This window comes from Aspergillus ambiguus (assembly GCF_047715705.1).
Source record: "Aspergillus ambiguus strain CBS 117.58 unplaced genomic scaffold BDV59scaffold_5, whole genome shotgun sequence".
Taxonomy (NCBI): domain Eukaryota; kingdom Fungi; phylum Ascomycota; class Eurotiomycetes; order Eurotiales; family Aspergillaceae; genus Aspergillus; species Aspergillus ambiguus.
The window spans coordinates 884,254-905,669 of record NW_027395518.1 but is presented as its reverse complement, the minus strand read 5'-3'; the positions used below and the strand labels follow the sequence as shown (position 1 = coordinate 905,669).

Here is a 21,416-nt window from a genome sequence, read left to right as displayed (position 1 = left end):
ATCCCAATCTCTGAACCAGGTGGGTGCCGATACTTTGCGAAAACGAAAATGGTTGGATACTAATATGCTGTTTCCGAATCCAGCAAAGGACTGGGATAGCAGAAATCTGCTTTACTCGCTTCCATGGAATATATGCAACGCCTTATTTGTGCCAAATTCCACACAGAAGCCAGTGTAAGAGAGATTTACCTTCCTCAGTTTTAGTAACTGCAACTGACTCTGACAAATAAGCGTGTTTCAAGATATGATCTCCCTTTGCCAGAGGATTTGCCCTCAGGACCTGAACAGCATGCTCTCTAACCATGATATCTCACAAAATATCAGTAGGGGTAGCTCGGACCTGGTGCAATCCAGAGTTTGATTATGTTCTATATCTCAATACTTCGCGTCTCGGATTCTCGAATGTTAAAACACAAACAGGGATGAAGTAGGCAAGGTTGTGTATAGCTCAATTGCCAACATTGTGCCATATTCCTCACATGCACTACGTTAAGCGGTCAAGCATTAACATAAAGTGCAATATATACTTAGGGAGATGAAGTTTGCAGGTAAACGATTGGCTCCATATTCACACGTATCACCACTCTGACCATGCTGTCTGTTAAATTGAATGAATGCTATATACAGGTAGCCCTTGGCATCGAAAAACTCTCTGGCTCAAATGTCAGGGGGAATAATGCTAAATGACATCCATAACGTAGGGGTGTTTGGAAAACCAATGGAGGAATACATAGACTGGTCATTAAGAAAAGGTATACAAAAAATGACGAAGAATGAGTTAGAAGAGAAAAGTGATCGTATCAATCTACAACAAGCTCTCGTACTTGTCAAGCCCCTGTTTGCCTCCTTGCGGTTGTGCGGGCTGGTTAATGGCGGGCTTTTGCATAGTATTCCCACCGAAAGGTGCAGGATTGGCGAGATTCGTTAGCCCGCTAGTGCCGGGAAATGCCTCCATTGAGCTCTGAGAGGCCGGAGGAGGCGGGATTGAGAAAGCAGAGTAATTAGGGGCTGGGGGAGCAGCCATGGGGGTTCCTTGGAATGGCTGTTGGGGGTTTGGCGCGCTCGGCATGCCCCAGGAAGCTGTTGAAGTCGACGGCTGCAACGCGGGAAACGCTGGTGTCGTCGGAGATTTTTGGGTTGCCGCGGGTTGGAGAGATGGGAAAGAGTTTAAGTTATAGTCAGGGGTGATAGAGCGCACGCTGAGGGTAGATTGCCTGGATGGGGTGTCTGCTCTGGTTGCTGACCCGGCTGTATTGGTTGTCCAAGAAAACGCCGTAGAAGGCGTCCTTTGCGTGGAAGCTTGAATGGCTGGTTTCTCAGAAATCAAACTACCCCAAGGGTCCAGCTCCTGACTCTTTGATTGCGCAGAGTCCCGACCCAAAACGAGGCGCTCGAAGTTATTCCTCGTCGACTCCATATCAGACTGTGTTGAATTATTAGAAGCATTCAAAGAGCCTCTAGAGCCGTTTTGGAAACCGCTAGAATCTCCACCCGAGGAGAGTTCTTGAAGCTTCTTCGTCTGTTCACGCTCAATTCTCGAAGACAGACTCTTGATCAACGCCATGAATTGTCCAAATTGCTGCAAGTTAAGGAGTGGACCGAGACTGAAGCTCCACAGGATAGGGAGGACTTCCAGAGCAAGAAAATCTGAATCCGCGACAGTGCCGATCTGTTGGAACACACTCAATGCAGCCATCATAACGGCTGGCTCTTTGGTTTTGATCGCTTTCAAAGACGGCACGAGTTTCTCCTGTATTGTGTACTTATCCAGGATAGACGACTTTATGGACTGGGATTTGTTCTTTTGCGGAACTCCAGATAGCTCATCTTCCAATGCCTCTTCCTTGTCGGCCGATCCGCCACAGAGTACAGTGAATGCTTCCAAACACCGCACTTTAATGCCAAGACTGTTGGTCTTGCTGAAAGTCGCGGCGATCGGGGGGAATACTTCATTCTTCACGGTGCTGAAGTCTAGAACAGGGAGAATCACAGGCAGGCATTTGATGGCACCATCCACTAGCGAGTGTGTAGGTGAATCCAGACCCAATCGAATCAGAGGTAGCATATCTATTGACGGTCAGGGCTGTCAGGGACTGTTTAAACAAATTTAGGATGTGGTCTTACCCTCCTTGAACTCCATTCCAGAGCAATTCTCAGCAACAAGGTTCATGTTCTCAAGAACTACCATGAGACCTGCATCTCTCCGGGAGTCACGATCCTGGAGAGCTCCCTTGCCAGTTGGAAAAACTTCTCTGAGCTGGGGGACTATCTTCTCGGGAAGAACTCGGCGCGCATTTGGAATGCGCCGCAAGATTGCGAATATGTTCTGTAGAATAAGTGACAAGAGTTCACGGTCTTTCATCTCCTCTAACAATGCCCCCAAAACCTTTCGCTCCAGCACAGAGACAGGGAACTCAGGGAGAACGCGCTGCAGACCGCGCATAAATTGAGACTTTTCGTTAGGGTTCTTGGCCGGCAATGACTCCAGGAAGCGGATCGTAGAGACCAGGATGTTATCAAAATACTGGGACTGCTGAAATTCTCGGGCGTTCAAACGCTGGGCTGGGCGTCTAGTGATTAGCCGGGGCAGGACATGAGCCACAAGGTCTTTGGGAATGGAGCCAGAGCAAAGAAAGTTATTGCTTTGGGATGGAGTAGTTGAGGGTGAGCTGAGTAATTTCTTGTACGAGGTTAAATTAGAATGGGATTGCAGTGGAGAGGTGTGTGGCGAATTGTAGAGGGCGATGATGATGAGGCCGAGGGAGAAGAGATCTGCGGAGGTCGTCACATTCGAGTCCATCGCGAAATCTGGTGATGTATAGTCCAGATCTAACTGGACTGACTTTGGAAGACGTGGGTCTTGATACAGGACTTCTGACAGCGCAAGTGGAGGGAGAGAGGAGCGGGATTCCGTAGAATCAGGAGGACCTGCAAACCCAAGACCAGAGATCTTCCAGTCAGATTTTGCGTTGACATAGATAGCCTCGGGGTTGAGGTTCCCATGAACAAGCCCTGCCGATTCATGAAGGAACTCAAGACCCTTTGCGACTTGGAGAAGTCCCTTCTGGATTTCGAGCTCGTCGATCTCCAGATCCCTCCTCCTGCGTGTCCCATCAGCCTCCTCAACCATATATCGACTGGACCGCGAGCCAACTCTCGAGGTGTTCTCCTGCATATCTTTCTCCTGCAAGAGGCCGGACAGTGAAGCGGTGATTTGCTCGGTTGCGAACATAAGCCCACCATTGCGGGTCTCTTCCACTGGCTCCAGAACCTGCAGGATGGACGGATGCCTTAGACGGGCGAGGTTGCTCGCTTCTCTTTTAAGGCGTTCGACGACATCCTCCTGTAGCTTTTTCACCGAGGAACTCGAACGACCTCCCAGTCCGCCTGACCGGGGCTCCAGAACCTTCTTCTCAAAGATGAAGATGGACGCCGCGGTCCCTGTGGACTTCTTCTTCCCGTCGTGGATTTTCCATGGGCCGGAGATTACCGTAGGATGTGGGGAGATCTGATAGTTGGCAGATATGTTGGAACTCAGGGATTTGAGGGCCGAGGAGAACATGTTGTCCCGTCTGATCGCTTGAGGCGGACGCACTTGCAGAGAATGCCTTGAGACTGCAGCGACGAATTAACGAGGCGGTTCGGCCGCATTCAGTGCAATGTCAATGGGCAAGCAAACGATTCGCGCAGACCGTCGGGTGGCTGACGGGCAACAATAATCAATGGCGGCCCCGCAGGTGGGCAGAAAAAAAAAGACTGCGTATAAGGGAGTAAAAGCGGGCTCCCTAGAATCCAGAGATATAGCAAATTGGGGGCAAGGCCCGGCTGAACCCTATATCCCAGTAAGCTCAGATTGAAATTCGACGGCTATGCGGCCATGCAATAAGGGAGCTGTCGGCGAAATGGTTCGCGATGTTAAAAACGGTTGGATGTCCGATATCGTCACGTGCGCGGGAGCTGTCTGTTCGAGTTAGCGGGTCGGCTTACATAAACCGCAACAAATACCCCAGTTGGGATGGTCAGGTGACTCACCGCCCGGCAAATCTATGGTCGACTTCCCGTATAGGAAAGGCAGTTGCGGCAGCTCTGCCGTCAGCGATATCGGAGATATCATGACCTTATGGCCGACACAGTCAGTCTTTTCCCGGAGACGGTCAAAGCAAACTGTGCGGGGAGAGATATTGCGATCGGTTCGAATTAGCGGTTTGGAGAATAGTCACGGACACGGACATTCAACCATGGCAGGAAGCAAACCGGCCACAGTTGGATCTGGACTCAATCTGGACTGAGTCATCTCTACCGCCCGGAGTTGTCTCTGCGGTCCGGTGGCCCATCCGCTTTTAACCTCCGCAGCTGCCCGCGCCATCTCTCCTTTCAATTTTCTCCATTATTAATATCTATCTCCAAGCTCCGACTCCATTGGCCTTTACTTATCGCTTCAAGCAATACAGCCATGAAGTCGCTTCATCAATTGACTCGCCGAAAGGCGCTCGCAAGCCTCGCCTCCCCTCGTGTGCGACCCTCGCAGATCCCCGCGACGAACCGACTATGGCAACGATGCTTCAGTGCCACTGCGGCCTCTCAATCGGCTGGGTTAGAGCCCTCCAAGCTCACCATTACCAAGACCTCCACGCCCAAGGAATTGACCCCTGCGAAAGACCTTGTGTTTGGAAAGACCTTCACCGGTATGCGCATTGCCATCAAATCCGGCCGCATAAGGCTACCCGCTAACGATACCCTCATTGTACAGACCATATGCTCTCCATTGAGTGGACCGCTGCAGACGGCTGGCAAGCTCCTCGCATCGTCCCATACCAGAACCTCAGTTTGGATCCGTCCGCTTGTGTGTTCCACTATGCCTTTGAATGTTTCGAGGGGATGAAGGCCTACAAGGACAGCAAGGGCCAAATCCGACTATTCCGCCCGGATAAGAACATGGAGCGACTAAACAAGTCCACATCCCGGATTGCGCTACCTACCGTGGATGGCGAGGCCCTGACGAAACTTATCGGGGACTTTGTGAAGGTGGACAGTCGGTTCATTCCTGAGTATGCGACTCCTTTTCATCGCACCTGTTATCGATATCAATTCGACGTCTAACCCGTCCCAGTGCCCGTGGATATTCGCTGTACCTGCGACCCACCGTGATCGGAACTCAGAGCACGCTCGGCGTCGGTCCTCCTGGATCCGCCCTACTTTTTGTCATTGCTAGCCCCGTCGGTCCTTACTACCCAACCGGTTTCAAGGCCATCTCACTGGAGGCTACCGATTACGCTGTTCGTGCTTGGCCTGGTGGTGTCGGCGACAAGAAGCTTGGCGCCAACTATGCTCCTTGCATCGTGCCGCAGCTGAAGGCTGCCTCCCGTGGATTCCAGCAGAACCTCTGGCTGTTCGGCGAGGAGGAGTATGTGACTGAGGTGGGAACCATGAACCTTTTCACTGCCTTGAAGAACAAGGAAACTGGTCAGAAGGAACTAGTGACAGCTCCACTGGACGGCACCATCCTGGAGGGTGTCACCAGAGACTCTGTTCTTGGCTTGGCCCGCGAGAGATTGGTGCCCCAGGGCTGGGCCGTGTCAGAGCGCAAGATTCGGATGTCTGAAATCGCTGAGGCTTCCGAGGAGGGAAGGCTCATTGAGGTGTTTGGCTCTGGTACTGCCGCTATCGTGAGCCCTGTGAGGTCTATCAGCTACCGCGGCAAGCAGGTGGATTGCGGCCTCAAGGAGAACGAGGAGGCGGGAGAGATCGCTGCTCAGATGAAGAACTGGATCGAGGGAATCCAGTATGGTGACGAGGAGCATCCTTGGAGGTAAGTCAAGCAGTAACCTCGATCTGAAAACCGCCGGCTAACTGCGTCTACAGTTACGTTCTGTAATGACTTACTGATCGGGAAGACTTATCACTGATTTGATTGATTATGTTACTGCATGGGATTCGGTCGAACGTAGACGGCCTCCATTTTCGTTATCTTTTTCGGTTTGCCGTGTTCAGTTGCTGTACCTACAATTTTGACTAGCATGAGCGCTGCTTTACACAAGAGCAATTACAGGTCTGGTTTTCGGGTTTTGCACTTACTTTGGTTCATGAGATATCTGAAGATACCTTCGGCAACGAAGGGAATCACCGCGCTAATCGGCAGTAACTTCACAACTATAGTAGCGGTCTGCGAGCCGCAGCGCAGGGGCTGTGAGGTACGATGTGGGGAGTTGGTAGATTCAACTTGCGCATGATATTCTCGTTTCGGGTCCACTCCGCATCTGTATTGCCTTTCCTAGTAACTCGTATCCAGGCTCGAGGAAAGGCAGCTCCACATTCCAATCAATGCCGATGTCCAGTCACCTTAGACCACGATCTGGACGAGTTAATTGGAAGACGGAGGAGTGATAGGCAGGCCGGTAGATTGACACAGCCGCGCCCCAAGGTTCTGACACTCGAATCAATGCCCGCCATCATTGGTCGCCTAATTATAGATGCGGAGGGCTCATACTTTGGCAGTCTCGTACTGGACAAAGCCACGGGTATGAAGCCTCAGGACGCTGGGGGGAGAAGGATAAGGGGTTGCAACAGGACGGAACACGCAAGCAGGCGCATAGCCAACCAACATACTTCACACAGCCGCTGTACATAAACGAAGCGGTTCTGCTGCGGAATCCTTGATCACCATGATGGGCACAACAACTACCCATTCAATGCGTAACGGAATCCAGTTGAGTTGGGATCTGGATACCCCCGTACGAGTCGGGCGGAACGCCTGATCTACGACATTGCTCTCAGCCCTGCAGCACGGGTGTCCAACACTTGATGTAGATATGTCTGTCAACCTCTGCAGGGCAAATAAGGCAAAGTTGTCCAGATGAAGGGAGTTAACTGGGGCCAGGAGTGTATTCGAATCCAGATGGGCGGTGCTGCCGAATAACCGATCAAAACCCCCGGAGCAGTTCGTAGTAACTCGAGGCTGGACTTCCCAAACTCCAAACGAACGTCACAGCCTGGAGCTATCTCCGGGTATCAGGTTACAAGTAACTTGAATTCAGGAAAATTACCGCATTCGCATTCCGTGCATGCATGCAAGAGACCCCGTGTCCATAACAGACCCAACCAGCTGTCAATCCAACTACTTCGATAGACTTTAGGCAACCTTACGATGATCCACATGCTCCTTCGTCCCGACCAAACAACGGCAGGATTTGTCCCGTCATCTTCCAGAAAATAACTAGTATCGAGGAGTATCAGGGGTGAATTTCCCACCGTCGGAGGGAGTTTCACCCGGGACACCGACCACTGACTAACGAAGTTGGCAACCAGGAATGGATGGATGAATAACAGGCTGTGTTATTCCCCGCAGGTTGAAAGGGAGCAGCCGTGAATATTTCTCAGTGGGCCCGGATACGAAAGGTGAAACAAACACTCTACTGCGTACCGCCGCACACCATGAGCATAGGATGATGATGTCGGTGGATGGCGTCAACTTCCCCCCCTACACGTCTTTTTGAGCCGCATCCCAGCCCTGCCTATCAAAGCCTCCCTTTGACACTCCCGACTTGCAGTGGGTCACGCGAAATTCGCGGAGTTCGGATTTAAATGGCCGAATTTGCCGATAAGGAGAATTATCCACCAGCGACTATCGAGCTAATGCAGCCGCGGCTGCGACGGAAATATGATAGTCGCTATTGTTTACAATGAAGTACTGTCGGTGAAACGGTATCATGAAGCAAACGGGCTTTCCCGAGTCGGACTCCAACCCCATGTCTTATGAGGCTCTGTTGATGCAGCGACGTGTTCAGCCTGTCTACCAATCCCGCCCGCTCCGCGAATCGATCTCCTTGTTAGCCGCCGGGGTTCGATCCAATGGGAGCTTTAGACGGGCAATGGAAGAAGTGACAGAGAAATAGCATATCCACTCGACTCCTTGTCGATCAGCGACCGAAGCTGTGCTCCTAGCAGCTTCACCATATTGCTGTCCAAGCAACGGTGGCTGTGTATGTCAGTGTGCGCCCGAGCTCTTGATCGACTTGAAGTTAAACGAAAGGGCCTTGTCACTTATACCTCAGGTTACAGTCGTCGTATTAATGACGTCTTTGGATTTGTACTTCTGAAAATACCATGGCTCCATCAATCACCTGGACGGCGACTTCGGGGATAGCACAGTTAAAGCCGCTGTTTCCTCTGGTTTAAAGCGCCCATCCCTGAGAGATAGATATAACTAGAACTGTTGATTTCAAATCAAGGTGTAACCAACAACGGAGTCGCTTATTACATCCAATCATATGCATTTGCAGGCGAATTGTTATGCCTGAAGTACACTTGACCAAATCACGCTAGCTACAACACAGGAGATGATCAAGTACAAGCTGCAAGGTGCTTCGGATAATGCAGAGTTCTGTTGTGCTGCCCCGGTACATTGCCATGTGAAACGTCGTAGTAAGACACCTGTCGTAAAAGCACTATTATTCGAGGCCGAAAGACCTTTACCTAATATCTGCTATCTTTAACTATCTCAGTTGGGCATTTGAACAAACCCAGGCGCACCTCGGCTGCGTTCGGGGTAACTCAAATGCTCTCTCCACGTGCAACACCGTGCTCTGGAAGCGGCGTAATCTTCTCACTGCAGGGCTCCTAAGGTTCGAGTTGACCAATTTCCCCGTAAGTCCACCGTATGCGGCCAAGACAGGGAGGGTTGTGGCTATGCCACCCCGCGACAACAACTTCTTTTCCGCGCAATACACTTCTTTTGCCTAAAATGAACTAACTCATGATTTTCGTGGTAAAAAGAGGGGTAATATTCCTATGATGGAGTCCGTATTGCAAGTTGGATGTAGTGGTACCGCCATTCGGCTTGGCTTCTAGATGTTTACCAGAAGTTTCGAGTCATTCATCAACCATCGGAGAATAACCATCGTATGATTTGTGTCGATGCTATGAATGATGTACACTGCATAAAGTTCTCATAGGGAGATCGACTTAAGAATCAAACATCTATCGGCCTTATGCTATGGGTTACTTACACGCTGTAAGGCCACCCGGCGCTTCTGGAATGTCGAGCAACGTTCGGCTGGCTCAATGACGTCCCAGAAAGCGGTTTCCAATAATGGAAAGGGTATGGATGTATAATTATGCTCCTAATTTCTTAGGACAAAAAATAATCCCAGATTCCAGACGACATAACATATGAATTGTTGACTTCAGCCTTATGAGAGGATGAGATACCTGCAGATTCATCATAACACACTCTGACAGTATTCAGTGCGGCGTATCACCAGGGGGGTGCAGCGACCGAACAAAAAGCAATATGAAGCCGAAAAGCAAAGTAGTATAGACTTGCACATTTCGCCCCCAAGGTGCGACAGACCCTACAAACTTCGAGAGCCATGCGAATTAGATGCTCGAGCTGTCTGGACCTGTTGGTGGCACATCGGCAGTAAGTCTTACGGGTTATAGCGGTTTCATACTGGAGCACAACATTCCGCTTCCTCACTACCTCTTCAGGTAAATGGGGATGCATCGGCTAGCAAGCATAATTACTCCATTTTAGTTAAACAAATAAATTGTGAAACAAGGGGTTATGGTTTTGTTGGATTAAAGCAAGGCTGCACTCGATGGAGGGTGGTACATGCTGTGCATGCCAAATCACCTACGTCAGATGATCAACTATCCACACCCCATCTGCATGATTCTCATCGCGCCAAGTCTGCTACGTACTGCCATATTGGTAGAGAAAATAAAAAATAAAAAAAGGAGTGGAAGAGTCGGAAATGGTGGGATTCGGTCTTTCAATGGCTCTAGAGTAGCCAGGTACGGGACTACAAGAAAAGCAAGGAAATAAGGTAACTGACAGACGATCCCTTACCATCCACCCGGAGAAGAGTGAGATCTTTATCCTTAGCGCTGTGCCAAGGTCAAGGGGTACAACGTGGTTAAGTCTCGACCCGAGCATTGGGCTTGGTCGTCAAGAATGACCATTTTCAATCGTCTTTGAGTTTGGGGCTGCAGATGAGCGAAGGGCAGTCGTATCGTGCTGGATCTAGGCCTGCACTGCGCAACTGAGAAGCATGGATGATTGGACCAAGGAATTCCATCCTTGCGAAGGTCTTTGGTATTTGTCACGTAAGGATATTGAGCCAAAGTATTGACCTGCTCCTAATTCCATAGCTAACCATCATACATGGTAGAGGGGAAGAGAAATAACTTTTCTTTTCCAAGTCACAGTGTCTGCGACATCTTTGGCTTCTTTGTACCCTGTCTTTGTCTTGGTGTTGCACATAGTCTGTACGAACGCACCAAGCACATGTTCCGCCGAACTGCCCCGGAAGATGCACACACTGGATGTGCAACAGGTACTAACTCGATCAGGAAGAGGTTCGGTTAAGGAGACTGGCGGTTGGTCTTGTAAAAATTAGGGGGCAATTATCAAGCGAGGTCAGGAGGATCTCTCGTTGTAAATCCATCTAGCATGAGGCTCTTGTCATTGCCGGACTTGACGGAAGATTGACTCTGAGTCTGGATAAGGCGGAGACAGCCACCAATGATGGCACTAATACCTTCATTCTGGTTTCCCAGAGTCCCCTGTCTATACGACCAGGTACACATACCTGAACTCAGGTTCGAATTCGGTCAAGCCGAGTACAAGGATTTGAAAGAATTCGGGCGGACAAACCAGAGAATGTCGATCGTTGGGAATGAACGACCGTACTTTGATTCTTCCGTTAGCACCACCATACCTAATGATGATATTCGTCATGATCATCATAAGTAATAATAAGGAGGACACCTGACTAACTGCGCCGGACTTAGGAGGTAACGAACTGCGAGGTACTCTCCAAGGCTGATACCGTCTCAATACCTGGGTACCGATCTCCACTGCCAGAAATTCGGCCCCCTCCTTGCAACATTCTGTCAAGCCACGCACCATTTTCTTGTTTCACTCATGGGGACGTCCTCCTCGCTCCAAATCGCCCGACTCTGGGAATGCGGTTCGCTAACTACGATGTGCAAGGGAGTGCTTCACCCGCGTGCACGCCAACCTTGGAAGTAGGTATCATCTGGAAATTAATTACGGTGGACGGTCCAGTCAACACCCCCACACCATCTGCCATCTCGAGCCAAGGGGAGACCCCCCGATGCATGTCCCTGTCTGCTCCTCATTCTTGTTGGTTGGGCTGGGCTACGGGACGAGTTAGGAAATTGCCCGTTGTTGCACCTGTTTGGAGATGATGTTGGCTGAGGCATGAAGCGTATCCTTGAGCTGCGTATTTACCCTGATCTCACCTGGATTAGGCCTCCTTCATGGGTATCGATTTGATATCAGGCCATTGGTCTCTACGGAGGGAACGAAATGAGGGAAACTCCAAGTAAATGGCTTAGAGATACGATACTCTCCTGGTCGTCAGGATCAACGGTATCTAACAATGCACCGCTCGTTCAGCAGATACCCTTCTCGGGAAGTGCCCCCCCCAGGTTAGTGGAATGTTAAATGGACGGTGTAGCGTGCATATCTGGAACCACATGGCCAACATTGGTGGACAAACCCCGGTGGCTTCCAGTTGGCCTTGCACTGCCTGATCTCGTCGTTTCTCGGCCCCCTCGGCCTTCGGGGCCGCTAAGGAAACAGCCTCATTGCCCATCCGAGTCATTGTGGTACGGAAGAGTGGTAACTGGGTAGTATTAGTGACGCAGCCCTGCACGTCGGGGCATCCATTCGGGGAAAGTTCCTCACCAACACATGGTCGAGCCATGCATGCATCCCCTAGGCTGCCTTTGCGAAACAGTATTACCCAAAACATCCTAAAATAAAAAACCGCCTAGGAATTAATATTTTTATTTTATTATTATTCTGATAATTGATTTTTTGAAAAAGAAAAAAAATAGTTTCCCTAGCTCCTCGGAGCACGGACTCGGACTGTTATCGCAACGGTGCGAATCAACCCCGTCTGTCAGGCCAGCCGTGGTTTGGATTGAGCAAAGACCGGGGCTTAGCTACGGTCTCGTTCTCCAGCTGATCATCCAAGGCTCTTTCTTTAAATACCAGACTGATCTGTCCGTTCTTGCTCCCGTTCGACCTCCACTCTGTATCATCACCATTATTGTTCATGCAGACGGACTGCATTGCAGCTTCGGGAACTTATATAGTCTTGCCTCATCTACCTTGACCTTCTCCCCTCTCTAGCTGGGATATCTTCTAGTCTAGTCCTATCCTTTCGTTGACTTCCTCTGTCAATCGCCTTTCAGTCTGCTTTTACCATGCATCGTTCCGCAAACTATGGATACCAACCCTCCTCAAGGAGCTCCTCCGCGCATGGCACGAGTAGCGCCTTCAGCCCAAATGCGAATCCAAATGAAGACTGGACAAAGATCTCCGATCTGGCCGAGAGACGCAGAATCCAGAATCGCATTGCTCAGCGAAACTACCGTAAGTAATTTCCCCCGCAGTTCTACCAGATGCGACAGCTCTAACTGGACGGACTTTGTAGGAAAGAAGCTGAAGCGTCGGTTGGAGGATCTGGAGAAGAGAGCAGCCACATCTGAATCTCCAGAGGACATTCCAACAGAAAGGGCAGAGTCTCTGAAAATGATGTCTTCCACCAAGTCTCGCCCCAAAGGTCATCGGGCCTCCAAGTCCACCTCCGACATGAACAGTCGCTCGGGCACTGAACGTCCCTCAAACTATGACTGTTACTCGACGCAGGACGACCGGGCCCAGATGTTTTCGTACCAGTATACCCGGCAGCTCTCGGCGTCCCCTCCTCCAGTCTTGTCCTATCCCTCGTATTCGCATCTTGATCCGTACGGCCAACCAGCCTACGGACCACCACCGGCCTACCACTCTGTTTCAGGCCCCTACAACGACATCTCTCTCCAGGGCGACTACGGATCCCCCGTACCCTCCGTTTTGCCGGTCGCCATGCCGTCGACAGGACCTGTCAAGCGGCACCATCCCTACGGCGACGAGGACATCTTGAGCCCGTTCAACATGAGCTATGCCTCGATGGCGGGCATCGAGTTGTGTCCCCCGACGCCGCAACAGCTCGCAGACTCCGGTATTGCTGTACGCGCCCCTTCTCGTTGCTTTCCCTCGGTCTATCCACAGCGCCCGAACGCTCCATGCTAATAACCCATCCCTTCAGATGCCACCACTGTACAGCGATGACCAATCTTCCCCGTCAACTCCTCCGGACCCGGTTTTGATGGGATACCCCCCGACCCCGGAGTCCGACCCATGCTCTCCCCACTCGTACCCTCTCTTATAATGGGATCGCAACGTACGGTGCACCCGTGATTAATGACGACATCCTAACGACTGCCACGACTTACTGCGTTGTTGACTCTCTTTTCTTTTTGTGATTCATGCCGAGAGAGTGTCGGGGGCAGTGTTTTAATGTGAATGTGACCGATAGATGCATTATCTGAGGCGTTTTTTAGGGTTGGGCAGGGAGTCTCTACCAGGGACATTGGGGATCATCCCATGGCTGTCTCGGAGTCTCACCATTCTTAGGGTTTTCTATTCTTTCTGTATACGACTATGGAATCTACCTATCTCTCCCCAAACCATCTTCATTCCTAGAACTCCCCTTCTTGACTCTAGACTCTGGCCATTTCCATGGTCGCCGGTCTCTCAAGTGAAACCGGCGACACAGCTTGGCCAATGACGGGGGCGGCTGGCTGTTGGTTCGATACTTACCATACTGCGTACCGTCTGGACGCTCTTTGTCCCCCATGATTCGATCTGGCAGCCCTTAGGTTGGCCCCCAAAAACACCACAGCGGGTCTGGATTGACCAGCATTTGGTCGCGCTAGACAGGGATCGTCCGCAACTCCTGCCGGTCTCATTGGGCCGCTCGCGTCTCCTTTTGCAATTGCAAGACTATCCGTATTCCGTCTGGTACGGAGATAGCAACAATGGAACCGGATTCATTCTCCCAGCTGGTCTCCACCCGATCTCTGGTCGACAGTCTTGTCTGTCTTTCTGGATGGAGAAAGGCGAGCGAGCCCTTGGGCGTGGGGCGATAACTTAATGTCTTTGGATCCCATCGTCGGAGCGAGATTCCGGGCGTTGGGGCGAGCACTGTAACGGGAGGACGCTGAGGCTAGGAACATGTTTCCCTCCATGATCCGCCCGGCGCAATCCGAGAGGATCCACGGTCCGCCGGCTTTACAACCTCCAGCCAGACCATCATTTCCCCAATCAGGCCATTAATAATGAGACCTGGACCGAAAAACAATATGCCATACAAGAGCTCCAGTACATCTAGCAACGGCGACAACCCAACGACAATAATCATATTAATCGCGCCGATGATAATAACCGGTGGGGCTCTGCGCAGAGACCAAACGACGAACCTGCTGCGCCTCCACCGCTCCAGCATGACGTGGTACACTGCATTGTCGCTGGACCATTAACCAGGCAGAATGCGTGAATTCCCCCAGAAGGTCCTGGACGGGGACCTGTTTTAGGCGTGCAACTATTGAGCCTGTGTCACGTTTTCGGTCGGCGACGTGCCCTCATCCCAAATCACGTTTGAGGTGCCCCCCCTTGCAAGGGTATGACTGCAACGGGCAGTATTGACGAGACCACCATTCCCTCCTTCAAATGACTCAATCGATAACCCCATGATTTGGCCCGATGCACATGTCTCCCTCCCTCCCATGGTAGTCTGTCTGTAGGCGTCATTATTCATCCGACACCCCGACTCTGTCCCCCAAGGCGCCCGTCCACATGATGCCCCGCTACCAGTTCCCTTTTCCAGCGGTTTTCTGTACAAAGATGACAAATAGATAGGCCGGATTTCTCCTGGGTCGGTCGGTCGCTCGCGCAATTCGACCTGGTCAGCCTTATGCTATGTGGAATGATCTCCAGCAGTCTCGGCCGACCACATACCCGGGGCATGCTCAACTAGACGAGGGGACCAATAAGACACGGGGATCGCAAATCTGAATGCTGACAAGCTGCAGTCAGGCTGGGGCTGGGTTCTTGCAACTCGTCCCGCCGGGCGTCTGGTGGACGTGCCGTTTTGCGGCACTAGCTGGACGCCTAGTCCCATGTGGCTACTTACTCTCGACTCACATTGCTCCGTACGGAGACCCTCCTCCCCCTATCTTGGTCAGTTCCCCCCAGCATTTCCTGGGTTACATGCATCGGCTGAAAAGAGAGCGGGTCCCGGTCTTGTATGTATGGGGGGTGTACTGCGTATGTGTATGTATGAGAGAGCTATGTGTCAACCATGGGAAATTCTAATCAGATTATAATCCGGACTCGGCAGGAGCTCGTATCCGCTGTGCACTCGCAGACGCTGTGTCACCGACGCGGCTCAAAAAGGCACCCAATCAGACCAGCGTCGTGCGCCGTGCCCGATGAGATCGATACCGGCGAAATCCGAGGCCTGCATTCTGTCCCTGGTTAGGTCGCATTGCTCGGATTCCCCACGACTGCATGGATAGCTCGATGGCGTATTAAAAATGATTAATAATGCTCCTTCGTGTCTGCGATATACTTCTTCGGGCGGGTGTTGGTTCGCATCTTGCTGTTGTTGTACATGGGATACGCATGGATACGAACCACCCCTGCCCAACTGTCCATTATCCTGAACGGCTGAAGACAATGACAATAAACAGGATTTCATCCCTGTAATAGTTGGCTGTCTTATTGCCCTGAAGATTATGAGCCCGCACGTGCAGCCGCGGTGGCTTTCGATGGACTTTGCCAAAGGGTTCTATGAAGTTGTAGATTTGTTTCTAGTTTTGCTCATCAATCGAACTGTCATATCCATGAGGACGTTTTGATTCAAGTCGTCACTACGGAATCTGTGGCATAATTTTCATTTCACTAGGACATACGTATCTACCTAGATACTACTTCTGGACACTGCAGCATATCAAGTCTGGCGTTCCATATGGCACCTTCCTTCTACTACGATAGACTCAACAGCAGCAAATTAAGCTACAAAGCATAGAACGTGCCTATAATTTCTCGAGCTGATATTACCATTAGCTTGTTTGTTTGCATGGAAAACGTCGGGCTACACAGCAACTACGCGATATTCGATCGAACAAACAGGAACCCTAGATACATATTTAAACACCATTGCAATTCAGTTATCTACTCCACGATCTACCATACATTCTCAAGCTCGGGCAAATTTTAGCACTTACTGGTTCCGTGAAACATGCTAAATGCATCATGCCATGATTTACTGACGAGCTCATACCTTCTTAATACCACTTTCACGATATACCTTGAAAGCGGTGACTATCCATCACTGTTCATTGCTAAAAGTCTAGACGTTATCTCAGCCCTCGGCCCCATCTCTGACTACCAATGAATGAAAAAGCTTCTGGGGGTATTATCTCGTCGAAGATGGACATCCAAACCGCATTCAAGTTCTCAGCTACTCAGATCGGATCGCTTTCACTGATCCTTATATGCAGCAGTCGCTTCTGTATCATGGACTTGGTATTTGGCATTTCTTGGATCGGCTCATACTTAATGGTACCCCGATAGTGGTCATATTTGATTTTCATGTGGCAATGGACAGCTCAGTCACCCAGGCTGCCCTCCAGTGATGTAGACGAGCAAGAGAAGCTACCGGTTGAATCAATCGATATCCTGCTGATATTGCGCGACTGGATCTTGTATCAGAGAAACATGATCTTTTTAGCGACTGCGGTGGAGTTTGAGCAATTCCTCATGGGACAATGGTAGGTTTATTGTATTGTCAAGGACTTTTGCTATAGTTGCGTAAGTCACGCCTAGATTTTGAAATTGCCTCTAGAAACTTTTGTCGACATGATAAACTCACTCCCACTTACACATTAACGAATTAGATATAACCTACGTTATCCTACGCCTAAAATTGGAATACAAAATCAATGATTACTTAGGTACAAGACCTGTAAGCGGCTTCATACGTATACAGGACTGCATCCAATCCCGATGCAACCTAGTAGCATCAAACGCATTGCCAGCACCATCAGGATTGAGCTTTCCATGAATAGCAGGACTTATCCTGTCTGAATTACTCACCCAGACACAGAAAAACTAACTAGAAATATCTCTCCCAAACTCATTAGTCAGTCACTTCCATGACTCCACCACCTTATTCACCGCTCTCTGGGCACTTCAAGTGGCTCACTCATTGCCCTGCAACTCTGACACAGTCGGTAAACCTCAACCAAGTTCCACCACGAATTATCACTTGATCTTGTTCACAAGGTCAGAAAAAAAAAAAAAAAGGGACTACTAGCGTCTCGATATTCTAACAGAGCTGTACCACATCAATCTACTTCCATAGCGCTGCTTAATTAGTACAGGAGAGCGCTATTGCGTTAAATGAAGACATTCAAATTGGTACTTACCTAGGTTAATACCGCCTACGAGTACACCCTCATCAAAAACACACCCTCGTCAGAAACGAGCTCTAACCGGAAAACGATAATCTCGTGTATAGTCGAAACCAGTACATCTGACCTTATAATATACGGAGCGCTTTGGATGTGGTTTCGTGTTGGAAGACGGTAAGTATATACACACTATTATCTCACACTATACTAAAATCTCTTTACTTCACAGAAATGACATTGTCGATATCACGTTAACCAGACACTCGAGACGGCCAGTGAAGTGCAGCACGTCATTGCCGTAGTGTCTGATATGCCTAGAGAAACAGGTGAGAGCCTTTCGAGCGAGTACATCGATCTGCCGGGCGGTTCGTCAGTTAAGCTGAATCGGGGTCGTCAAGACCACAGAGTTCAGTCAGTTTCTCACTTCCTCAGGTGGATAGGTTTGGTAATGTTCTCTCCAGTAAGGAGGTCTAGAATTTCGTCCTGTCGATGTAGGACCCAAATATCCGACATCATTTTTCCTATGTTCGAGTTCGAACCACATATCCTCGCAAGCAGACGGCCAAGGTCCAGGAAGGCCCTCATGGGACGTGAGATAAATGTAGAAGACGAGATGTGTTGGCGGAGGAAGCGGAACGCTATGCATTTCGAGGTGCTTTTCAATGTCGTCCGCAGGCGTGTGGTGGCGGTGGCTTTTCGTTGTACAGAGGCTGGTGGTGATAAGGCGCGTGGCAGAGTGGGAACTGGGGGACCTGACTGCCAGCCTAGTGATGATTCTCTTTTGTATGTGTATATTTAGCTTCACAGGAGTGGTAGAGCACGCCCGCACAGCAGGCGCCTTGCCAGCTATTTCGGGTATATGAACCCTTCTACTACTATCCACGTATCTTTATCACTTTCTAAGATTAACTGGCGAGGAGTGATTACGAATCGTTCTTCTAACTTCTGGGATCTATAAAGGCGCAATAACAAGGGTAACTGGCATATAAGATGCTGTTGAGTTGTAGGACTTGTCGACTTTTCTGATGTTTCAACATCTAGCTATGGTATTTAGGTAGCCGACTCTCCTGTGAGGATATGAGAATGTACCATCTCCTGTCTACTGGCAGCCAATGTCAACCATACGCTCAAACCTAAAAGATTCTGCAAACTAGGACTCAATTTACGCGTACTTTCTCCTCTCGGTTAAAGCCGTACGCTCACGAATCGGACCGTTCCTTCATTTCCATGGACTTCATGACTATGTAGACCTAATAGTCGTTCATCTTAATATATGGGGCTGGCGACTACTCTTCAGCGACAGGATCCTCAACGTCGACCACGAGGGGCCAGCTGTTGTAACCAAGAGGGCCGTACATCCCCCCTCCCCCCCGGGGGGACCTTTGGGTTGGGTTTAACGCGTTCTGTTCCTGAGCCCCCTCGATATCTCGATCCTAGATATCGATCATGTCTGCTATTTTCTTTCCACTGTTTGATTTGCTTTTGGCAACTCGATGATGATCAGGATAATTGATAGGGGAAAGCGCTATATTACGTAGGTGACTTGATGAGTGGGATGCTCCTATATCTTTCAATAGTCATACTTAATAAATTACGAAGAGTTCTGAACTTGAAGAACACACTGCGTGTCTAGGGAGGCTGGATAGGGTCAAACCAGGCCTGCTTTCCTCGAACATCCTTTTCAGGAGCCTCTCAGATAGCAGTTCATTTGCTAAACTCCCGATTTATTCACATGCGATGCACTGCGCGAAGGAGAAAGCGAAGTAGCGTAACACTGAAAACCCGATAGCACTTAATCTCTATGACAGACAGGTGATTGTCGTCGTTTTGGATAGAAATACAGGTGACAGGCAAGGAAATATACAGATCACATAGCCGAACCTGTCGATACAGGAGTGTGGTTCAATAAACTTTTGATGAAACTCTTACGACAGTTTGCCTTATGTAGCATACATTGAGTCCAGCAACTTCGCCTCCCAGTAATTGATATGACACCCAGATCTTGAATATATATATATAGAGAGAGAGAGAGAGAGAGAGAGAGAGAGAAATTCATAGCGTGCCTCCTTCAGTATGCACATAGCCTGGAGTATACGCAGTAAGGCATGAGCATTGATAATGCGCGAAACTCGGGGTTTAGGCGCCGGAATCCGATATGAAGGCTTACTCCTACAGGAAGCACGGTGTACGCAAGGACCGGGTTCGGGATCACTCCCACACTTCAATGTCTTACCTTCTTACAGACAATGATGGATGCCTCGAATCAATCTTTGAGAGATCACTCCATCTCGCAACCGGTTGTACACCCTACGCTGTATGATATGTACCTGGCTGGATGCACCGCCACGGTGCGAGGAGCAGACCCTTGCGGGAAGGATTGAGATCATGTGGAGTGGGGCAGAAGACTGAAAATAAACAAGCTCGGCAACGGCTGAGGCGAGATGAATTACTATTATCAGAGAGACCTGTGGCGAGGGATGGGTTAAGCGACCGGAGAAGAAACCGTCTGTTTGAATCATGACCAATGGCTGGGTAACTGCCGTCAGTGCTCGGCGAGACAGACGGGAAAGACATTCAAGCGGATCACGACCCAGGTGCTATATATAGAATCTGTTAAAGTCCTGTGCAGACTCGAACATGGTCGATCTGCGGGAAGGAGAATTGAGGAATCAGACACGGCACGGAGGATGAATTATGGCAGACAAGCGACGCAGGATAGGAAGACGAAGAAAAAGAGGAATAAGAATAAGACACACACAAAAGCGAGCGGGGTTAAGCGAACACGGGACAACTGGTTATTATGGATTAATTAATCATCATAAGAATAGCAGCGAATCCTGGAATCCGGATGCTCGGCGTCTCATGTATAGATGGCGGAATCTGGGAGCTGCCCCACGACTGGACGTCGAGCGGTCGGGACCATGTTAGGACGGATTAAAGGATCAAGGGGGAAGACCGGTGGGGTTGGGCATTCCGAGGGAAGGGAAACGCCGTCGTGGACTATTTGATATGGTGGTGCGTGTCACGATTCGCGATCCAGGAAGATCCCGTTGCGGATTATTGAGGATTTCATATCAGGGACATGAACCAGAAATCGAGGACTCCACATCGGCTCCCCTTGAGGGAGACGCCCCTCCGGGACGGATGGGACGCATTTTCTCTGGATGAGGAAGATGATGATCGATGTGCAGAGCATCTGGGAGCAAGCTTTTGCCGGAGGAGAATGTTCTATTGAGGGGGATGGGGATTATCAACGGCCTAGTGGCCAATAGTGTTGATTCTGAGACGGATGATGTTTAGAAGAGAGTACGTGGTGTGGCGTTGTGGCGTGGATCCATTATTAGGTAGTAGATGATACCAGTGAGTAATAGACAAATACATAGGTAGAGAATTGAAGTCATTCGTACTGCCAGTCTAGGTATACCACTAGATCAGTCGACATACAGAAGACTACAGGAGGAAAAGGTAAAAAAAGAAGAAAGATAAATTTGCCAAATAAATGGTCTAGATGGATCCAACCGGCGCCATTGGCCAGCAGTGGGCCGCCGTGGCCTCCAATCAGCGCCCCCCGACCGGCCTGGACTTGAGACATTCAGGGGGCCAATGGGGCAGAGTCTCGAACCATTTGACGTATGAAGATCCACTGATGTGTACGCCGTACAGCTGTAGGGCCAAATTAAGAAATCCTCTGCTCTATCTTTCTCTCTCTCTCTCTTTCTCTCTCGTTTCGTGTTTCTTCTCTCCTGTCTCAACTCAGTACTTTCGTTTTGTCTCTCTGGTCTGTTCGAACTCTCGTCGAGGACCCTTCCTCCCTTCCTCCGTATATACATCCTCTATACAATCCTACCTTGGTTCTACCTGGTCCGGTCCCTCGCCTCTTTTCTCCTCCGTCCGAGAGAAAGGAAGACAAGAAAAACGAGGGAGCATTCCCTTACTCAGACCAGGGAAAACCAGCCTCATATTCTTTCGTTCGGATTTCCTACCTACCTTCTTCTATCGATCATCGTTCTCTTCTTTCGAAGCAGGTTGATCCTGCAAAGCCTCCGACGCATCGACCAGCCTAGTCGCTACAACGATCTTCGGAT

The 21,416-nt window shown here is 49.9% G+C and overlaps 7 protein-coding genes across 7 annotated transcripts; 4 read left to right on the top strand and 3 right to left on the bottom strand.

Moving 5' to 3' along the window:
- Positions 1 to 548: 548 nt before the first annotated feature.
- BDV59DRAFT_172583 (putative protein kinase Scy1) lies at positions 549 to 4,312 on the bottom strand. The gene is made up of 3 exons (XM_073688732.1): positions 4,033 to 4,312; positions 2,125 to 3,957; positions 549 to 2,067 (listed from the first exon to the last, which is right to left on the bottom strand). Exons 2-3 carry the CDS (start codon positions 3,560 to 3,562, stop codon positions 806 to 808), a joined length of 2,700 nt encoding a protein of 899 aa, XP_073551064.1. The 5' UTR covers positions 3,563 to 3,957; positions 4,033 to 4,312; the 3' UTR covers positions 549 to 805.
- A 59-nt stretch (positions 4,313 to 4,371) lies between these two features.
- Positions 4,372 to 6,036, top strand: BDV59DRAFT_132533 (branched-chain amino acid aminotransferase, cytosolic). The gene is made up of 4 exons (XM_073686995.1): positions 4,372 to 4,685; positions 4,751 to 5,048; positions 5,111 to 5,809; positions 5,863 to 6,036. The coding sequence occupies exons 1-4, from the start codon at positions 4,454 to 4,456 to the stop codon at positions 5,873 to 5,875; spliced, it is 1,242 nt and encodes a 413-aa protein (XP_073551063.1). The 5' UTR covers positions 4,372 to 4,453; the 3' UTR covers positions 5,876 to 6,036.
- Positions 6,037 to 9,989: 3,953 nt separating this feature from the next.
- On the top strand, positions 9,990 to 10,860 carry BDV59DRAFT_172575 (uncharacterized protein). The gene is made up of 2 exons (XM_073688731.1): positions 9,990 to 10,445; positions 10,590 to 10,860. The coding sequence occupies exon 1, from the start codon at positions 10,163 to 10,165 to the stop codon at positions 10,364 to 10,366; it is 204 nt and encodes a 67-aa protein (XP_073551062.1). The 5' UTR covers positions 9,990 to 10,162; the 3' UTR covers positions 10,367 to 10,445; positions 10,590 to 10,860.
- A 953-nt stretch (positions 10,861 to 11,813) lies between these two features.
- Positions 11,814 to 13,562, top strand: BDV59DRAFT_172572 (bZIP transcription factor). The gene is made up of 3 exons (XM_073688730.1): positions 11,814 to 12,406; positions 12,468 to 13,042; positions 13,122 to 13,562. The coding sequence occupies exons 1-3, from the start codon at positions 12,238 to 12,240 to the stop codon at positions 13,242 to 13,244; spliced, it is 867 nt and encodes a 288-aa protein (XP_073551061.1). The 5' UTR covers positions 11,814 to 12,237; the 3' UTR covers positions 13,245 to 13,562.
- Positions 13,563 to 14,425: 863 nt separating this feature from the next.
- On the bottom strand, positions 14,426 to 15,168 carry BDV59DRAFT_132505 (uncharacterized protein). The gene is made up of 2 exons (XM_073686993.1): positions 14,873 to 15,168; positions 14,426 to 14,785 (listed from the first exon to the last, which is right to left on the bottom strand). Exons 1-2 carry the CDS (start codon positions 15,033 to 15,035, stop codon positions 14,457 to 14,459), a joined length of 492 nt encoding a protein of 163 aa, XP_073551060.1. The 5' UTR covers positions 15,036 to 15,168; the 3' UTR covers positions 14,426 to 14,456.
- Positions 15,169 to 15,728: 560 nt separating this feature from the next.
- BDV59DRAFT_172567 (uncharacterized protein) lies at positions 15,729 to 16,796 on the top strand. The gene has a single exon (XM_073688729.1). The coding sequence runs from the start codon at positions 16,310 to 16,312 to the stop codon at positions 16,490 to 16,492; it is 183 nt and encodes a 60-aa protein (XP_073551059.1). The 5' UTR covers positions 15,729 to 16,309; the 3' UTR covers positions 16,493 to 16,796.
- Positions 16,797 to 17,200: 404 nt separating this feature from the next.
- BDV59DRAFT_172565 (uncharacterized protein) lies at positions 17,201 to 18,083 on the bottom strand. The gene is made up of 3 exons (XM_073688728.1): positions 17,756 to 18,083; positions 17,561 to 17,686; positions 17,201 to 17,505 (listed from the first exon to the last, which is right to left on the bottom strand). The coding sequence occupies exons 1-3, from the start codon at positions 17,975 to 17,977 to the stop codon at positions 17,362 to 17,364; spliced, it is 492 nt and encodes a 163-aa protein (XP_073551058.1). The 5' UTR covers positions 17,978 to 18,083; the 3' UTR covers positions 17,201 to 17,361.
- Between the last annotated feature and the right edge of the window lie 3,333 nt (positions 18,084 to 21,416).